Here is a 21,545-nt window from a genome sequence, read left to right as displayed (position 1 = left end):
TCCCTCATCTCTTCTACCACTACCACCACACGCGAGCTGTCATGCTGCAATGGTTATGCTGCGGTTAGACCGGTACATTTTTAGACTGGACCAGAAATCCAAATATATTTTTTTTCTGTATTAACGAGATTTTTAGCCCTAGGCTAGTTCATCTCGGGACCCACGCTTTACTTCCCTTCCGAAGGAAGAACTCACATTTTTTTATGAGTTTGTCGGGAGTGAGATTCGATCCCAGGTCCTCGGCGTGATACTCTTGTGTTCTAACCATCCGACCAGGTCCGCTCCACAAATAAAATTTATTTTAATGCGGCATCGTAACACATGTGGTTACACGGTCGTTTCATTTAGTTTCAGGGGGTTCCAATGGGCTCCAGAGGGTCTCAGTGGACCTCAGGGTATTTTAGGGGATCTCAGAAGAGTTTCAAAGGGTACCATGAGGTCTCAGGGGCGCTTCAGGATATCTCAGGAGCGTTTCAGGAGGCTTAAGGAGGTTTCAGCGGACTCCAGAGATTTTAGGGCGTTTCAAGAAGTCCCAGTGGGGTTGAAAAGAGTAACTGCGGTGTTTCTGGGGGTCTCAGGGGTACTTCAAGAGGTGTCTGGTGCGTTTAATTGGATCTCAGAGGGGCAGGCCCGTGCATAGAAAAGGCGACAAGGAAGGGGTTTTCCCTAATTTTGGTAAAAGGTGGTGTAGTGCCAAGTAAAACATCTGTAATGGGGGAGGATCAACCCCCATAAACCCTCCCTTGTGCATGGGTTTGCAGGAGGGTTCCGGGAAGGAATTTGGGACACTTCGAAGGGTCTAATGGGTTTCCAGAAAATTTACTGAGTGTCTTTCAGGGAAGTTCCAGAGGGTCTCGGGAGCGTTTACGGGAGTTTCAAAGGGGATCCCAGGGTGTTTCAGGAATACCCATGAGGTCTCATGGATATTTCGGGAGGTATCAGGGTCATACGCGCCAACTTGTGACGTTGTTGGGAGGGGGCGGGCAAGGCCTCTCAAAATCAATGAAATTCGGCAAATATCGACGCAATTTATATTGCTTACGCATATTCACGTGAAATCTAGTACATTGAGCTAAAAAAATTGATATTGTCCAATTTTAGAGAGCTTCGCCCCCCCCCCCCCCCCTCTACGTCACAAGTTGGCGCCAATTATCATGGTTATCTCAGAGGGTTTCAGGGTGCCTTGGAAACGCTGCGAAAGGTCTCAGTGGGTTTCAGTGAAATTCCTAAGGACCACAGGGGTGTTTCAGGGGATCTCATGAGGATTCCATGAGGCTTTTGGGACTGTTCGAAGGGTCTCAGAGGATTTCAGAGAAGTTCCAGAGGGTTCCACATTTTCAGGGGGTACAAATAGAGGTCTCAGGAGCATGTCAAGAGGGTCTCAGGGCGTTTCGATGGATACCGGAAGGTTTCAGGAGGTTCCATGAATGTTCCAGAGGGCCTCAGGGGCGTTTCAGGGGGTTTTAGCTCCTGGGAGGACCTCTGAAATTTCATTGTAACCCCTCGAACACTCTAGGACCACCTTTAAACGCCCCTGAGATCCCCTGGTACCTACTGAAACTTCATAAAATGTGCTTGAAACCATCTGAGACGACTATGAGACCCCTTGAACGCCTTGAAGACCTCAGTGTATCCCCAGAAACCCCTTCAAACGTCCCTGAGGCACTGATAGTTCTCTGAAACTACTTGAGACGCTCTGAAGCATTCCTGAAGCCTCCAGGAGCTTTTGCTGATATCTACTTAAACGCCTCTGAGATCCTCTTCAGCGCCCCAAAGGCCCTATGAAACCCCATAAGCAAACTATGAAATTTTCTTAAACGCCTCTGCGGCCTCCTTAAATAAGTCACGTCTTCTTGCTTGGGTGGTAAGATAATTCTTTATTATCCTTAGTCTACTCTGATACCAACATATCATTTGAAGCATACTACATCTCTCCTATGATTTATTTGGGTTTTAGGCTGCCATCTTGAGTTTTGGGCAAGGGATCATGAATTTTCTTGTCTCCAAACTCCGTACAAAATCTTTCAACCAAGCTTCTTCTTTATGGCTCTACGTCCCCCCATTGGGACTTGGCCTGCCACGCTTCAACTTAGTGTTCTTTGAGCACTTCCACAGTTATAAATTGAAGGGCTTTCTTTGCCTGCCATTGCATGAATTTTTATATTGTGAGGCAAGTACAAGTACACATTATGCCCAGAGAGGCGAAAAAATTTTCCCGACCGGAACGGGAATCGAACCCGCCGTCTCCGGATTGGCGATCCATAGCCTAAACCACTGGGCTGACTGGAGACCCAAGCGGAAGGTTATGAAAATCGGCACAAATTGATCTGTCGCATGATGGGTCGCCAGTTCCACCGGTGCTGGTCAGGATCACAAAAATGGCCATAACTCCGGAACACCTTAGCCGATCTGAATCATTTTCAATGGCAAATAATGCGGCAAAATGCCGGTTCGATTCGTAAAACTTGCCATCGGGAAGTGCCTTAAAAAAGAGTGACCATTTTGTACACAGACGTTCATACATACATACAATCAGGAATCGTTATACACGGTGCCACCCACTTTACGCCCACCGCAATTTCTCTGTTGTCTTGCAACCAATTCAAGTCATTTTTGGAAGGTAATTAGCTTACGTACGCCGCAACTTCACACAAAAAATGAGCTTATTCGGAAGTAAGAGCAGAAAAATCGCTGTGGGGGTAAAGTACCCCTCACTGTGTATATCGAATCCAGACTGAACATTTTCTCAATTCGTTGAACTGAGTTGATTGTGTTGAGTGATATGTGATTTGCTTTGCCCCTCCGAACCTTCAATCGAAAATTCGTTTTTTGAGTGAATATATACCCTTTTAATTTGGTGTACATACGAAAAAACCAAAAACGAATTTTCAATAGAAGGCTCGGAGGGCCAAGTTACATATGTACAACTTATGAACTGGGGGTTCGGTAGTTAGTTTTTAAAAAACAAGACACTTGTTAACTCGACTGCGCCTAAAATTGAAGTGCGCGTTTATTCAAATTAACATTACTCCAAACCTATCATCAAAGCTCTAACTGCTGACCTAGCTCCTTACCAGGAATTCTGCCAACATGCCATGAGTGCTATCGTCGTCGTCGTCGTCGTCATCATCGTCGTTGCTGCATGCGCGGGACAGTATCTAAGTGCAACGTGTTGTGCGGTGTCGGATTATGCTAGGGAAGCAGATGGATTGGACTGGTGGCGACTAATTGAATCCAACGTGACGGCTACTTGTTTTTGTTATTGTTGGACTTGGCTTAAGCGATGTGCCAAGTCCCTTGATGATGCATCCGGCCTCGAGAAGTGTTCTTTAACTTACATATTAACTCAGTTTGGCAAATTGAGAAGTCTGTATGTTTTTTATCCTCCCAATCTCCCCAGCAGAAAAAACCGATTGGAAAAACTCTGCTACACCTAGATGCCTCGATCCCCCTGGTACCACTGATGCGACTGCTTCAAAGGAAGCAATGCCTTCATGCGCTCTTCTGCTACAGTGCTCTTGCACTTTTTGTCGCTTCGAGGCAGTGCTTCTCGCCTGGTACACGGTTTATATGGGAAAATACAAAAAATGGAAAAACCCAAGATCCTGTATACTTTTTGAGTTCCATTTTGGTCCCATATAGACTGTGCAAAATTTCAGATCGATCCAAGATACTATATTTTAGCGCCCGCAATTCTTAGTTTTTCATACGATTTACTATGGGGAAAATTTACTACTTCAAAGAAAAATCGTTTGAGGTCACTCATTGATCCCTAAAAATAAGTCGTTGAATGATTTCTGTAGACAACTTCACTAGGAATCAGACCTCCGAAGACCGCAAACCGATGCGATATTCGTGGAAAAAGTTATTAAGCCTTGCCCGACCGATAAAATTACGAGATTTTATTATTTATTGTTAATCCTTACATAAACAGCGTTGGCTTGTCATTCGGTCTTCGGTCAATAACTATTTCCACATGCCTTAGATCGCTTTGCGGTCTTCAGAGGGTTTATTCCTCATAAAATTTCCAACAGAAATCATTCATCGATTTATTTTTAGAGATTAAGGGGCAACCTGTGCCGATTTTTCTTTTAAAAGGTGATTTTCTCCATAGTAAATCGTATGAAAACTAAAAATGGCTGGCGCTAAAATATAGTTTCTCCGATCGAACTGAAATTTTGCACAATAGATATGGGGCCAAAATGGAACTCAAAAAGTGTACCGGAATATTTTTTTTTTTGTGTCCCACGCTACTGTGCACTTCCTCTTCAAGCGATCCCAGCTTGCTGGTCACTCCTTCACTTCCTCTGCAACTCCGTCATCATTTTTGTGGCTGCTCTGCTGATCGCATTCCACGTCTGCTCAGTACGGCACATCTCGTCGACGATGTTGTCCACGCTTAATGCCGCCATCGATCTTCTTACCGCCTCGAATCTGGGGCAGATGAACACCACGCGCTCCGGTGTCTCCTGCACGTTTTCGCACTTCGGGCAGAAGGGCGAAGCGGCATGGCCAAACCGATGTAGGTACTGCCTGAAGCAGCCGTGACCAGACAAAAACTGGGTTAGGCGGAAGATCACCCAAGTCGACACATTAGGGATGAGCCGATGGGTCCATCTCCCTTTCTCTGTGGAATCCCGTTCCTGTTGCCACGTTGTCATTGAGGCCGTTCGCACCAACGTTCTCACTTGGCTAGTCCTCCTCCGGTCATAGCACTCGATATCCTCCTCCAAGGTGATGCAGATCGGGATCATCCCTGCAATCACACAAATTGCCTCCGACGATATTGTTCTATACGCGCTCGTTACTCGTATGGCCATGAGCCGGAACGCGCTGTTTAGCTTCCACCGATTTTGCTTGGTTTGTAGCGCCGCACCCCAGGCTGGAACTCCGTACCGCAGTATCGAAGATGACACGCTCGCTAGCAACCGCCTCTTGTTGCTTCTCGGACCACCGGTGTTTGGCATAATCCTCGACTTTGCGTTGATCGCCTTCGCCGCCTTTTCACAGGCGTAGTCGACGTGGCCGTTAAAGTTTAGCCGATCGTCGATCATCACACCCAGGTGTTTCAGTTCTCGCTTCTACGACACCGTGTGTTCTCCGACGGAGATTTCCACTGCCTTGCAGATACTCACCAATAGCACCTCCGTTTCGTGGTGGGCTATCTTCAGCTTGACTCCATTCATCCAGTTTCCGATAATACCGACCGATTCTGCCGCCAACATTTCTACCTCCTCCGGTGACTCGCCTGTACCACTCCGTTGTACATAGCGTTCTACAGCGTTGGCCGAGGATGGGGCCATGTGGAACTCCCGCCGTCACTTTCATCCTCCTCTGTCCAGCTTCAGTGCCGTACACCAAGACTCTGTTCTGGAAGTAGCTTTTCATGATCCGACACAGGTAGTCTTTTTTTTTCTTCTAAACCATAGGGGGATAAATCTGCTCAACAGACACCCTATCAGGAAGGTTAGAATAGTGTGGGGTTAAGGCCGTCTTCTACAACACTAGTAAAAGCCAGGACTACTCTCTCCCCGACCCACTAAAACACATTCCTATGGTCGCCAAACCCTACGTCTCTCCGGAACCACCAAGAAGGTATTGCTTCAGAGAGGGGCTAGTGCATATCGCACCCTCAAGGTTAGCTGCCGTAGCCTAGCAGCAACGAACATCGATGACTCACTCTGGAGAGTCCATCACGGTAACATGCTGGCGCTTAGCCAGTTTCCCGAGTGGTCCTCACCACTCCCTTTGTCCTCGGAAGGCGGGCAGGATCAACCCCGCCCGCGCCCAACTGCTTGGCAGACATCAAGAACTGATGCCCACGTGCAACCCGATCTGACCTGCCCATAAGGAAGGGTATCACTACCCTTCAGGCCCTATCAGATGCACCCGAAGGTTGCAGACAGCAGGGTCTCACCTACCCCGACCCTTGCCGGGGCCCCCTTTCCAACCACGGGCTCGGATCCAACCCAGTAGACCGACGCCACGACAGCACCGCTACCGGGACTTCCTCTCCGTGGCCACTTTATCGCTGTAAGGGTCGATCTCGACCGCAGGGCACCGGTATGACCTACGAAGCCGACTTCGAACCCCTGGACCACCTCTTGCACTGCATCTGGACTAGCCATTCTCCAAGTCGACGCGCCACCTCCTCTGTAGCTCCCAGACGATATGGGTGATAGCCGTTGAAACGGCATTCCAGCTAACCTCATCCCTACACATCCTCTGGACCAAGTTGTCCGGAGTTGTGTCCTCCCCGCATGTGGCAAGCATGCGGTCACGCATTGTGCGAAAACGCGGGCACACGAACAAAACGTGTTCCGCCGTTTCCTCTAAACCATTGCACACTGGGCATTCGGGAGAATCCGCATGCCCGAAACGGTGTAGATACTGTCGGAAGCAACCATGACCTGTAAGGACCTGTGTCAGGTGGAATGTAACTTCCCCGTGGCGCTTATTAATCCTACTATCTACCCTCGGTATCAACCTATGGGTCCACCTTCCTTTGACACAGGTAGTCTGGAACCCACATTCTGTGCAGCGCTACTGCAATGGCCTCTCAGCTGGCGCTATTGAACGCATTCTTGACGTCAATTATGATTACAGCGCAGTACCGGTTTCCTCTCCTCTTCTGTTTGGACGCCTTCTTGGCCCTCTCCAGGACCGTCCAGATAGCATCCACCGTCGACTTTGCCTTCCGGAATCCAAACTGCATCTATGACAGTCTATGCTCTCCTTCTGTGAACGGCACCACCCTGTTAAGAATGACTTTCTCCAGCAGCTTCCCAAGTGTGTCTAGCAGGCATAACGGCCTTTACGATGCTGGATCCCCCGGCGGTTTTCTTGGCTTCGGCAGTAAAAACAATTTCTGTACCTTCCATATGTCTGGGAAGTGACCTTCTTTCAAACATATTTGCTTCACCGTCCTGAACATATCAGTGTAAGCTAGGACAACCGATTTCAACGCCACATTGGGGATCCCGTCCGGACCCGGAGCTTTGTTCGCTCTCAGTTTCTTCGCCATGTTCGCCATGGCCCACGCATTGAAGTCTCCGCCGATCAGTACTAGCCTACGTCCAACCAGCTTGTCGGCTAACTCCTCCAGCATCCGATCGAATTTCTTCGTTCTTGACCTATAGCAGCTGCATACGAAGTTACCGTTGATTTTGGCGATGGATGACGAAACTTTCGTACGTGCTTGCAATCACTTCCTGAATAGGAAATTTTCCCATCACTTGTATAGCAGCCGTTCCCGTGCTATCTGCCACCCAATTGTTGTTACCGAGAGGAACTCGGTGCGGCTCTGCAATAATCGCAACGTCGCACTTTGCTTCCGTTGTTGACAGCCTCAACAGTTGCTGTGCGGTTTCGCAATGATTCAGGTTTATCTGCATTATCTCCATTACTGTTGGCCTGCGATCGTCTTCTTATATGCAGGGCACGTGTATCCACTCATCGACTGGGCGTTTCCTTTTTCCGCTGTGCAAAGCGGAGTCCACGAGCAGTCCTTCGCAAAGTGTCCCTTCTCTCCGCATTTTCTGCATTGTTCAGATCTGTCTGGACCTTTGCAGTTGGCCAACATGTGTCCGAAGCCCATGCACTTGAAGCATCTCAACACCCATTTGTGACCACTCCTTGCTATTCGGGCGGCGATCCTCAATGGGCACACCGAACAGCCAACTCGTACCTTGCCTACCTTCAACAGTTTGTTAGCCGCAGACACCGGCAGTCGAACCATCGCTGTTTGTGTGCCTTCGTCAGCCGTATCATTAACGCCTCTTCTCCCAATTCGCATTGCTTCTTCAGTTCACGGCCAAACTCCTCCACTGTTGTGATCTCGTCCAGGTATCGGCTGAAATTGAAACGCAATGTTACAGTTGTTTGTCGCATAGCTTTTCCAATCTCCAGTTATGAGTGTTTGTTTGAGTTTTTGGTTTACGTTAACATAGGCCGAACGAGGGGACTATGCCAACGAAGCATCCCGATACCCTATTTGGTATAGGAATGATGTCCGAAATCCAAAAATGGTGACCAGAATATCAAAGATGGCAGTCTAAAATCCTAGATGGTGGCTTCAAATTCAAGGTGGCGGCTGTTTTATAAAGGCTCTAAAATCATGCAATATGGGTATATTGGGTATGGGGAAGATGTTTGGAGTTCGAAAATGGTGACCAGAATATTCAGAGTTAGCGACCAGAGTTTAAGGCTCAAACAATAAATCATATGATGTCTGGTGCCATGAAATTGATTTTTATTAAACGTATGAGTACGATGTTCATCAACATGTTACTGAAGTTATTCGTACGAGACATCCATGGGAAATCTCTGGATGAATTTCCTAAGGATATCTCCAGAAATTCTGTTAGGAATTTCTTCACAAATAATTCCAGAAATTAATCTATTTTTCCAGTAATTCTTTCAGGAATTCCTCAGAAAGCTCTCCATAGAGTCATTTAGTTATTCTTCCACGAGTTCCTAGAGTAATTCCTTTAAGAACGATCATGAATTTTATCGCGGATTCATTCAGTAATTTATCTAATAATGCCTTGAAAGATTTCTCCTTAAGTTTCTCCAGTTTTTTTTTTCTAAGTTGTTCTAAGTTTTTCTTGAAGCTTCCATCCACAATTTTGCAGCTGACTACATGCTATGATATAAATCAAAGTTCATAGTATCTAAAAAACATGTTTGGATGGACAGCTGATGGGCGAAAGAATTACAAGAATAAAAGTTTTCCAAATCAAAATGTTGTCCAATCTTTAAACACATGTATCACTCTGACCATCGGCAGATCCGGCTGCTTGCTAAAATTTGAACGAATTGCCTCGACACAAATTAGCAAAGCTCATTAGTTCCCAATAATTAACATCAATCTCCGTAATCTAATTACAGCTTCCGAAAGTCGAACCCGAGCAATGGTCGCAACAGCAGCAGCAACAACAGAGCAATAACCGTGGGTGGCGGCGGCACAAATCACTAATTCCAGCTCAAGCCTAGAGCAACCAATAATGAATAATGCAACTGATTTCTACTGGGAACTGTCGCAACTGATAAGGCTTAGCAATCTCAGCTACTACAATGTGTCAAATGGTGGCGAAACTTCGGTGACACTGGATGCGGTCAACTGCTGTACCACTGAGCCGAACTTTTCAGAGTACCTGGATGCCCTGCCGAACGACAGGGCCGGATTGTTAGCTTTTCTGTTTCTGTTTTCCTTCGCAACAGTCTTCGGTAACTCGCTGGTCATTCTGGCTGTTATCCGGGAACGGTACCTCCACACGGCAACCAACTACTTCGTGACCAGCCTGGCCGTGGCGGACTGCCTCGTAGGACTGGTCGTGATGCCGTTCTCCGCGCTATACGAGGTACTGCAGAACACGTGGTTCTTCGGCGAAGATTGGTGCGATATATGGCGCTCGTTAGATGTATTGTTTAGTACTGCTTCCATACTGAACCTATGTGTGATATCTCTTGATCGGTACTGGGCCATAACGGATCCATTTTCCTACCCGATGAAGATGACTCGAAAGAAGGCCGCTGCTCTGATAGCAGCTGTCTGGATATGCTCAAGTGCGATCAGCTTCCCGGCGATCGTGTGGTGGCGAGCTGCGCGGGAAGGCGATATGCCACCGTATAAGTGTACATTTACCGAGCATCTCGGCTATTTGGTGTTCTCCTCCACCATATCGTTCTATCTTCCACTGTTGGTAATGGTGTTCACGTATTGTAGAATATACCGAGCCGCGGCAATACAAACCCGATCGCTCAAGCTGGGAACCAAGCAGGTGCTGATGGCATCCGGCGAGCTGCAGCTCACGCTTCGGATACATCGAGGTGGAACCACCCGAGAGAGGCCCAACCACCAGCAGCAGCAACAGCAACAGCAACAGCTGCAGCATCAGCATCAGGACCATCAGCAGCAGCACACGGCGACTTCGACCCCGGAGGAACCGGACGAGGAACCGCTTTCGGCGCTGCAGAACAATGGCCTTGGAGGGCGCCACCGGACGCACATGGGCAAGAACTTTTCCCTGTCGCGCAAACTGGCGAAGTTTGCCAAGGAGAAGAAGGCCGCCAAAACGCTTGGCATAGTGATGGGTGTGTTCATAGTTTGTTGGCTTCCATTTTTTGTGGTAAACCTGCTGTCGGGGTTTTGTATGCAGTGTATAGCGCACGAGGAGATCGTGTCGGCCGTGGTCACGTGGCTGGGGTGGATCAACTCCAGTATGAACCCGGTGATCTACGCGTGTTGGAGCAGAGATTTCAGAAGGTAAGTTGTGTTTTTTTGCATGACGAGAATATAAAACTCATAATACTACTTATCCAATGTATATAAGGTACTTCATATAGGTGGTAAGTACCATTATTCTATATTACTTCTTTATATTAAATCCTCAAGAAATCTTCCAGGAATATCTCTAAAAACCCTCCAGATTTGTTCAAAGAAATCTTTCAGGAGTTCCTGAAGGTGATCCTTGGAAAACCCTTCCGGATTTCCTCATTAAATTCTCTCAAAGTTTTCTAGAAATCCTCCAGAGAAGTTCCTCGGGAAATCCTCCAGAGGAGTTCCTCGGGAAATCCTCCAGAGGAGTTCCTTGGAAAATCCTCCGGAGGAGTTCCTTGGGAAATCCTCCGGAGGAGTTCCTCACGAAATCTTCCTGAGGAGTTCCTCGGGAAATCCTCCAGAGGAGTTCCTCGGGAAATCCTCCAGAGGAGTTCCTCGGGAAATCCTCCAGAGGAGTTCCTCGGGAAATCCTCCAGAGGGGTTCCTCGGGAAATCCTCCAGAGGAGTTCCTCGGGAAATCCTCCAGAGGAGTTCCTCGGGAAATCCTCCAGAGGAGTTCCTCGGGAAATCCTCCAGAGGAGTTCCTCGGGAAATCCTCCAGAGGAGTTCCTCGGGAAATCCTCCAGAGGAGTTCCTCGGGAAATCCTCCAGAGGAGTTCCTCGGGAAATCCTCCAGAGGAGTTCCTCGGGAAATCCTCCAGAGGAGTTCCTCGGGAAATCCTCCAGGAGTTCCTCGGGAAATCTTCCAGGAGTTCCTCGGAAAATCCTCCAGGAGTTCCTCGGGAAACCCTCCAGGAGTTCCTCGGGAAATCCTCAGGAAATCCTCCAGGAGTTCCTAGGGAAATCCTCCAGTGGATTTCCTTGGGAAATCTTCCAGTGGAGTTCCATGGGAAATCCTCCAGAGAAGTTCCTCGGGAAATCCTCCAGAGGAGTTCCTCGGTCATTCCTCCAGAGGAGTTCCTCGGGAATTCCTCTTGAGTAGTTCCTCGGGAAATCCTCCAGGAGTTCCTCGGGAGATCCTCCAGGAGTTGCTCGGAAAATCCTTCAGAAGTTTATTGGAAAATTCTTCAACAGTTCCTCATGGAATCTTCCAGGAGTTCTTCGGGAAACCTTCTGCAAAAGGATCAGAAACTGTGGTCATTAGACATGGTTTTCTGATTCATAGAATTTACAAGGTTCTTCAATCATCAGATTCAATTAGCTAGGGATCTTTCCAAACATAATATGGGATGGGGGTTAGACGTGTGCCAACAAATATACTAAAAAGTTTTCTGGATTGTGTACAGCTATTCATATTTTTTTCTCTTCTTATCTCATGCACGTAGACGTTTACTCATTTTGTAACTTGATTGCTACATCAGAAAAAATAACTTGTTTATCATCAATTCGTCTTTGAAATTGCATCCTTTCCACACTCCACAAAAAAAGACAAAAACTTGGCATAGAACATCATAAATCAAAACCAAAAGAAATGATATCACAATAAACCAACAGTATTCAGAATCCTCTTACGCCCGCACCGTTCGATCCATACGAAAAAAGGTTTTCGTTCCGTTCGATACTTCATTGGTATTCCATGGGTTTTGCCACGGGACGATACTCGAAGGCGACAGGGCCATTTAACATTCGACACGGAACCACGCATTTTCCGAAAGCCATACGTCATCGTGCGCGTAGCTGTCGCCTGTATGGACCGACCGGTGCCAGTGCCAGAGTCGCTTCTTAATGAAGCTTTCAGCCCAAAGTAGGTAGGTGACTGAGAAGCTCAATTACAGCAGATTTCCACGCAACCAAAGGAAAAAAAATCCAATTCGAGGAGGAACACAGAAAGCACGAGTCGCCCCAATAAAGCAAAGAAACAAAACACCGCACAGCACTAGGTGGTGGTGTGTCGTGTCTACGGTGTCTACGGTCCACGGACGATGTAGTGACGTGACCGCATGTTAGCTATCGCCGCGCGCGCTATCTGACCGCAACGAACGAGTAGGAGTTTTAGGTGTAGTAGCTGGTATGTTAAGGCATTGGAATTTACCACGTGGAAGGGAAATCCCACATTCCAGACGGATTCGCATTCCGCTCGACGTGACTTTAATGCGAACGGGGAAAGTGGACGAGGTGGTTTTGGGGTGAAATGCGCTTTTTTGGGAAATGGAATTGTGAATGCTCTCAATTTGAGCGAAGAAGAATTAATTATAAAATATATTCAAACTGAACTGTTTTACCCATTGGTGCATTTTGCACCAAATTCCCTCATACATTTGCTCATGGTCACGGTCGTAGGAGAGAAATATGGGCGCGTTGGGTTGGAAGGTGTGCATGACGCTTGCAAAACTCGTCCGCAAGCGACAACTGGAACGGAATTGACTACGCCGTGGATTTGGGGAGCGACAAGACAGTCATATTGCCATCCTACGCATTGTTGTTTCTAGAGCTATGAAGTTTTATGAGAAAGAAAAAGGTCTTTATATCACACGTGACGATTTCTTCTTTCTTTCTAGCATTACATCCTAACTGGTGTAAAATCTGCTTTTAGCTTGCTTTATCATGTTCCAAAACACCGGGCCATGTACGAGCAGTAGTTAGAAAGTGAGCTCCTCTGCCATCACTAGTGCTATGGGCATCATGGCCGCAACAGCGACATACCGTGATTGAGCATACCTTGAATTATATAAACATTGTTACCTTTGCGCGCGATCAGGTAGAACGAGTAGGTACTACGCAGAAAAATAAGGCTTGTTAGAAACAATAAAACGCATGGTTGATTTTCAAACTGAGCATTTACTTATTGCAAAGTTATATGTCTTTGTTCTTACTTAGAGTTTTTTTATGTCATTGGGGTAAACATTTTATCTGTTGACTTTATGTGTAAATAAATAAATGAGAAAAAGAGTTTATCGATCAAAACACCCAGTGGCATAGCAAGGGGGGGGGGCGGAGGGTGCGGTCCGCACCGAGCCCCCGAACCTAGGGGGCCTCCAAATCAGGGCAGGTCTAGTGTTATATTAAAACCTTCCCTGATTTGGAGACCCCCTGAATTCGGGGGCCCAGTTTGAATAAAGTTCTGTGATTAGCGAAAGATTCCTACATATAAGTATAAGTTAAATACTTGCCGATCTGCTGATAGGTATGTAGGGGCATCTTCGTGATTATCAAGAGATTTTGGAATGGGAAACACAGAAGGCTATTTTGATGTTCTATTATTAACAATTATAAATGTACACACTTTATTCATGTAGTTTCGTTAGTTTTGTTTTGTTTATAATAATTTGATGACTACTTTTTGCACCTGTTGGAGCCCCAAAATACAATAAAAAATGTGATCGAAATCAAAATTGAATTTTACGATGTTCAGTATCGATATGGAAGTATAATTCATGAGCATTATGAAAATGTCCCTGATATCCTAACCACAGAACCAAACATAGGTGTTGATTTAGCATAAGATAGCAGCTGAAATTCAGGGGCCCCATTTATCAAAATTAAGAACTGAACGCATGTTACGTTCTTGAAGGGTTTCTGCAGGAATTCCTTCGGGCAAGAATATATTTTTCGATTTATCAGGCAGTTACTTCAAAGACTTCTACAAAAATTCCTCTATGATTTACTTCAGAACTTTTTTCAGGGATTGCTTAAGAAAACTTTCAAAGCATTGGTTTATGAATACTTACAATGATTGCTTCAGGAACTCCTCCTGACATTTCTTCAAGAATTTCTTCAAACAATTATCAAGAAATCCTTCAGGAATTCCTTTGGGATTTTTTTGTAAGCATTTCTTCAAGCAGTCGTTCAGAAATACCATTTCGGAACCGTTCAAAAAACCATTCAAGGATTATATCATGAAACTCTTCAAGAAATCCTTCAGATGGACCTCAAGGAATTTCTCCAAGAATGATTTTAGAAATTTCTTCAAGAAGGAATCTTGCAGTAGTTCCTCATGGAAAATATATTTCATGATTTTTTTGAGATTTTTGAAGCCATACCCGAATGGATCCTTGGGAGATTTTCCAAAGAAATTTGAATGTATTCCCGAAGGAACTTTTTTTAAAATTTCTTTGTATTTGTGAATTTTAACTTAATACTAATTCTTTACACCCCGAAGGAACTCTTGTAGTAATGTCTGTAGGATTTTTTTTGTAGAAATTTCTAAAAAAAATCTTTAAGAATCGCCTAGATGAATTCTAAGATGTATTAGGAAAGAATCATTGGGTTGATTTTGGAGGTATATTTGATGATGTTCTGGAAGGATTACTACAGAACTATGAAGTAGTACTACAAGTACTAGGAGTACTATGAGTAATTACTTAAAGGATTCCTGAAAAAAATCTGTAAGCAATTTTTGGAAGAACTAATTATGAAATGCCTAGATAATTTCTCGAGAAATCAATGACGGAAACCCCAAAGAATTCCAAATTCTTTGGTGCAAATAAAAAAAAACAATCTTCAAAAGACTTTCCGCAGGAGGCCTTGGGTGAATTTCTGTAAGACCCCCTGAGGAAATTTGTGCAGGAATTCTTTAGGGATGAATGTGTCCATCCTTGTAGGATTATCTGAAGAAAAACTTCGAGAAATCCATGAACGAATCTTTATACGTAACTTGAAAAACAAAATCCTTGTTGAAAAGATTAATTTTTACTGGAATTTCTTAAAAGATTCTTGAACGAATTGTGAAAAAGGACTTAAAAACATTGCCTAAGGAATCTTTGAATGATTTTCTACAGAAATTATTAGAGGAATTTATGAGCAAATCCCTGCAGGTATGATTACTAAAGAAATGCTTGAACAAATTCTTAAGAAATCCTTGAAAGGACTTCCAAGAAAAATCGTATGAGACAGTGCAAAAAGAACCCTTGAAGAAGTTTCTAAAACAATCTTGAAGGAACTCCAAAGTATTCCTCTGAAAAAATGCTGAAGAGAATATGTTCGAATCGTTTGTGGATATCTTTAAGAAACTCTTTATGGAGTTCTTGGGATTACATAATACTGAAGAAAATCCTTCAAGGAATTGAAGAAGAAGTTTCCTAAGGAATCGCTGTTGCAACTTTCGCAGAAAATCTTCGAGGAATTTGTAAAGAAGTCCTTGAAGTATTTCCCAGATGAATCGTAAAAGATATCCAAGAAAGAGTTCTTGGAGCTCCGCACTTGAGAAAAAAAAATATTGATGAAATCGTTAGAAACATTTCGTTAGAAATTTCGTGAAAGAAATCCGGACGAAACTGGTGTAATCGCTAAGGAAACCGTTAAAGGTATCAACAGAAAAAAAAAGCTGATAAAAACCTTGGAAGAATTCCTAAAAGATTCATTGAGGAATTGCAGTAGAATCTCTTGGAGCAAATCCTGTGAGAATTTTTACGTCATTTATTACAATTTTTTAAGTATTTCTTCGGATTTTTTTATCTTTTTCAGTAATTAATTCGGAAACCCGTTACAGATTCGTTAAGGAATATCTTTAAACATTAATTTGAGAATCCATTCGGCTATTGCTTTGAAAATTTCCTTTGACGATATATTTGATTAATTGTTAGGCATTTCCTTTGGAAACTTCTTCAACTAATTCTCAGAAATGCTACAAAAATTGCTTCTGATTTTTATTTCTACGAACTACTTTAGATTTCTATTTCTACGAAAATTCTGTTGGGAATTCCGTCTGCAACTTTTCACTGACTTTTTTTTGACAATTCGTTTGAGAAAACCTCTGGTAATAACTTTCGGAATAACTTTAACATTTTTCTGGAAACTTCTATGCCAATCCCTACGGGAATTGATTGGGTAATTCATTTGGCATTTTTTTTTTTGGTAATTTATTCGGCGAGTTTTCTGTGAGTTACCTGAAAAAAAACTTTCAAATATCTTTTGGCGGTTTTTTTTTTGCAAATTCTTGGGAAATGCTTTGATTGGATTTGATCCGAAAGTTCCTATAAGAGTATTCTTGGAATTTTCTCTGCAAATGTTTTTGAAAACTATTTCGGCATAACTCTTTTGGAATTTCTCGGCAATAATATTCAAAGTTGAATTAGGTTATTGTTTTTGAAAATATCTTTGACAGAACTTTTTGAAATTCTTTGGGTTTGGAAATTTATTACGGGATTCAGCAATTTCTCTAAAAGTTCTACCAGCAGTCCCTTTGCTCATATACCTGACAATTACTATAGTAATTCTTTCAATAGCACAGCGTAACAAAAATTAACTTTTGGTCTGTCTCAAGAGCAAACTAATGTGTCTCTGACAGATTTTGGGCCGCGGTTATGTTAGGTACGATACAAACCACCCTCCAAAAATTGCATGCAAGTTTACATATTAACATAAAATGCTTAAATCTTTCAAATTTGATTTGATAAAACGAAATATTTTGCGTGAGTCGTAAATTTAGATGTCAATTGACCATTTTACCTTTTAATTGCTTAAAAAAATATTTCCATGTTTAACGGCTTGCAGTCAAAAAAGCCCAAAATCGCATATTTTGCCCTATAAATTGAGATATAGCTCAAAATTGTGGCGTCCTGAAACAAATCTGAAACCGGATTCGGATTCAGCGGCCCAAAACCTATCAGAGACACATACAGGTACCGTGATTTCGGGTGAAACTGGTCAGTGGGGTGAAATTGATCGACGTGACGGCAATTTTTAATTGTTAAAAATAAAGCTTTAAACTCAAAACAATTTGTTGAAAATGCCATGATTTGACTCAAGGGTTATTGAATGATGAGTTTACATGTTTTACAGATAATTAGTCACATATTTCTGTATAAAATTTAATATTTTCCGAAATTGCGTGTTCGGCGATTTTCAAAGACACTTTCTAACTTTTGTTACTGTAGCTGTATCACACATGTAATGAATATTAGAATGAATGTTTATAGCTGCCAAGTGTTCGCTTAACCCGATTTCGTCATAAATATTGATATTTATGCATATAATTGTACTTTTTCTAAAGTAATGACTTGTCTAGTATGAAAATTGCATACTTTTAGGCGTTTTCTTTAGATTTATTAAACTTTAAATATAAATAATTAAGAATTTACTAAACTTGTATAAGTTTTACAAAGCTTTTCGCATTCTGGGATGGATAATTCAGATGGAAAAATTATTTCCAGCACTTACAAAGACATTTCATTGACTGATCAATTTCACCCCGAAACTAAAATTTCTGATTTTTTATTTTAAATGATATTTATTGCAATAAAATGATTTGCAGTAAAAGTTTCAACCTGGTTGACTGATGAAAACCGTGATCGTACTTGTTTCAAAGCATTTAGTGCGACCATATCAATAACTATTCAAAAATTAGAAGCCAAAAACTGTGAAAAGTGATCAATTTCACCCGAAACCACGGTACTTTGAAAATTAATTAGTCGATTCGTTTGTAAATTTAAGTGGCAACTTTTAAAAGATTCTTTGGAAATTCATCTGTTCATTTCTTCTGATAATTCTTTATTAACTTTCGTCTGTTATTACTTTTGATGTTCTATGAGATACATCTTTGCAAATTAAAAATTTATCGACGAATTTACTACGGAACGACCGAGAAAAATCTCAAGAGAATTACCAAAAGAATTTCCGAAAAAAAAAGATGATTACCACAAGAGATCACATACAATTTCCTAAAAATGTGTGAAGAAATTTCTATAGAATTTCTAGGAGGAATTTCTGTGAGAATTGAAAGAATTCTTTTGTTTTTTTTTTTGAGTTTGTAAAGTATTCATTGGAGGAATTTATGAATCCTTGAATAGGCTTATTAGAGGAATTCCTATGGAATTTCTTGGAGGAATTTGTGTAAGAATCTCCGGAAAACCCTTGCAGTAGTAATTAAATAAATACATGAAGAAATCCTTGCATAAAAAGACCGCAAAAGATTTCTTGTCCAAAATTATTTGTAAAATACCTGGAAAAATCAGTTTAGGAATGAATGAATGAAATCAATTGAAGAAACTCTAAGAGAATACTTGAATAAAATCTGAACGAATCTCCGGGCAAATCGCAAGAGAATTACTAAAGAAATCTCTGGAAAAAATCCAGAAGGAATTTTGAGAGCAATTTCTTAAGGCTGCCTTAAAGGAAATCCTTTAGAATTTGGAATAACCTTAGAACATTTCCTAAATCCTTGGAAAGACTTCTGGAGAAGTTATTTGTTTTGATAAGATAGGATATCTGTTTCTTTACTATTTAGCTATTTACGCTACCATTTTTATCCTACTCAAAACAATGGAATGAAGCGTTTTTGTTCTGTTTCTTAATTTTGTATATTTGTTAGAAGTGAGCACGGATTATATAAAAAATAACGTAATAATTCTGGAGGAATCAACCATGAATTCTGGAGAAATAGAATTTTTTGAAGAGTGCCCAGAGGAATACTAGCAAAAATTCCTGAAGGAACTCTTGAGAAGACTCCTAGAGTTGATGGATATTGAAAAATTCGTTAGAGGAAATCCAGAAGGATTTTTCGAATGAATTCCTACATAACTCCTACAGAAGTCCATCTAAAAATGTAATTTAATTAATTTAATTTAATTAATTCAATTTCTTCAGTAGGAATCCTTGGAGATTTTGTTTAATTAGTGGAGAAATCCTATGATGAATCTGTTAGTAAAACCTTAGAGAAACTTCTTGAAGAATCCTTGAAGATTTTTTTTGGAAAAGGGAATTTTTGGTGGGATTTCTGAAGTAATCTTAGGAAGTAATTCTTAAGAAATCTTTAAAAGGACACTAAGATAAGTGATGAATGCTTGAGGAAATTCCAAGTTTAATTATTGGAGAAATATCTATAAGAGTTATTTGAGGGAAGAATTGAGAAATACTTGAAGAATCTATGGAAAATCACCAAAGGAATATTAAGAGGATTCTCTGAAAGAAACAGAAGAATGTTTAAAGAAACCCTTCTTTTCCTCTGAGGGAATCCCGATGTAATTTCTTGGAAGAACATCTGGTTCTAAATGAATCATTGATGATTTTTTGTAGTATTTTTTTTCTGGAATTTTGAAAGAATTCTTTAGATGATCTTCTAGATGAATCCTCAGAATATAATTGATAGATTCTTGAACTAATATTTCGAGAAATACTCGATGAAGCCTTTGCAAGAATCTTTTGAATTACTCTGTAGTATTTTGAAAACATTCCTGCATGTCTGAGGTGAACCAGCCATGGGACTGAAAGCCTCATTAATAAGGCTAATTATAGTAATATCATTCCTGAAGGAGTGCTTCTAGAGGAGTACTGAATGATATTCTTGCATTTACAACTTAAAAGTTTCTTGAATACAAATTATTCTTCAAGAAAAATTTCTTAAAGAAAAAAGTAAAGCAATCTTTGAAAGCGTTTATAAATGATTTTTTGGTGCAATTTCTAAATAAATTGTTAAAACATTTTCAGCATAATTCTTATAAAAAAAATCTCGCGCTCCCGAAAAAAATCATAAAGGAAAACAGAAAATAAGATAAGATAGATAATTTTTAACCCTCCTTTGGCCATCACTGCCAGCATCACTAGAATACTGAGTACAAAAAGCGAGATTTTTTTAAAGTTTTGTACAAAATTTAACAGTGAGATTATTCGACAGTTAAATGTATAGATTTTTCATTGTAAACTATGTACATATTCTGTAATTTTCATGGGGGCTACCAATTTGCTTCCGCATCGGGCCCCCAAATTCCTAGCTACGCCACTGAAAACACCCAATTCTCATCATTCCATATAACGTTAAAAACTTCATTTGTTTCAACAAAATGAGGATCACAAATATTGCCCGGAAGCACTCACACATCTTTAAAATTCTTACCCCAACTTTGCCACAATGAAGAAAGTGTCACAAGTGAAAGTGTGTCCTTGACTTCCTTGGGCATAGAGTATCTTCGTGCCTGCCACACGATATACACATGCAAAATGGTCATTGGCAGAGGAAGCTCTCAGTTAAAAACTGTGGAAGTGCTCATAGAACACTAAGCTGAGAAGCAGGCTTTGTCCCAGTGAGGACGTTACGCCAAGAAGAGGAGAGAGGAGAGGAGGATAACGCGCAGGTACTCAAGACATTATCCATAAAAAGTTGGTCGGATTCGCTTTCTTGCCTTTTTTATTCGTTCTCGCTTCCATCTGCTTGCCGAGTGTCTAAAAATAGATTTCCGAGCTGCCGCAGGAGCAGCCATCACCAACATAGCCATCACCGGCTTTGTTAGTGACAAAAGTGCAGTCGTTTAAAACAGTCCGTTATTTTATTTTGAAACTACCAAATCTTTGTTTTCTCTAACAAACTGTCAAAAATTTCGACAAATGATAATATTTGTATTATCAAACAATGGAACAGTTCAGTTTAAACTAGAAATAAATTTGTCGCTATAGCAAACTGAAAAATTGGTTGATTTGAACTAGAATTTAATTGTGTTTACAATTTATTTTTCTGCGTGTATACTTATCGCCATCGCGATGAGCGCAAACGGCGCCGAAAAATATTGTTATTTTTCCAATTAATAAAGTGATTATACAAGTAAAACTATTGTGAGTACTTATCCTCGGCCGTCACAATAGTTCTTGCGACGGAGGATTGTGAATCCCGGTGGAATTCCGGTTGACGGGGCTAGTGCTGCTACGGGGCCTGCTGGAGCTCCGACTGTTCTCCCCCAACCGGTAGAACACGATAGAATCGTTCGATAAACGCAAGTAAAACTGGATGGGCTGGGTGGATGAGCAGATGAAAAAGCACTTTCTTCTGCATTATAAGGGGTCCGATACCTATGATGTTATCTGCGACAAGGTTGCCCCAGACTCCCCCCGCACGAAGACGTACCAGGAAATGGTTGCTCCGTTGAACGTCTTTTTCAGCCCCCAGCCACTGAGGATCAGCGAGAACTTTCGCTTCAAGAGTTGCCGGCGAGAGGGCAATAAAGATCATCCAGCAGGTAAAAACGGAAAACAAATTGCGCAGAAGATGCTCCATGTAAACAAAGTGCGAGTTAAAGTGCAAGTGATGGGTGTTGCTATCGTTGCAACAACAAATCGCACGCGAACATAAAAAAACTGCAGTGTTTGGACGAAAAAGTGATCAGTGAACCACTCGGCAGTTTTTCTTCCCTTCTGTTGGTTCTGTTTCAATTACCAAGCGGTGTATGTTCTCTCGTCGAGTCGCATGGTTCACGAAGGAACACAAAGAGGATACTCCGATATAAACAAGCTGCGGCGATGAGCGGGCATCGCTAAGTGTAACACTTACCGATGATCGCTCATCGTTGGCTTGGGGCAACTGTGAATAATCGTTATTTTCATAAGTATTTAATGCGTT

General features: G+C 42.1%; 1 protein-coding gene across 2 annotated transcripts in view; it reads left to right on the top strand.

The window, feature by feature from the left end:
* LOC109423013 (dopamine receptor 2) overlaps positions 1-21,545 on the top strand; it is a 521,850-nt gene that overhangs the window by 175,315 nt on the left and 324,990 nt on the right. For both annotated transcript variants that reach the window (XM_062845444.1, XM_062845443.1), the window contains exon 3: positions 8,890-10,267. In XM_062845444.1, the coding sequence (XP_062701428.1) occupies positions 9,006-10,267 (1,262 nt within the window). In that variant the 5' untranslated portion in view covers positions 8,890-9,005. The remainder of the gene's footprint in view (positions 1-8,889; positions 10,268-21,545) is intronic.

This window comes from Aedes albopictus, chromosome 1 (genome assembly GCF_035046485.1).
Source record: "Aedes albopictus strain Foshan chromosome 1, AalbF5, whole genome shotgun sequence".
Taxonomy (NCBI): Eukaryota; Metazoa; Arthropoda; class Insecta; order Diptera; family Culicidae; genus Aedes; species Aedes albopictus.
This window is presented reverse-complemented; position numbering and strand designations above follow the sequence as displayed.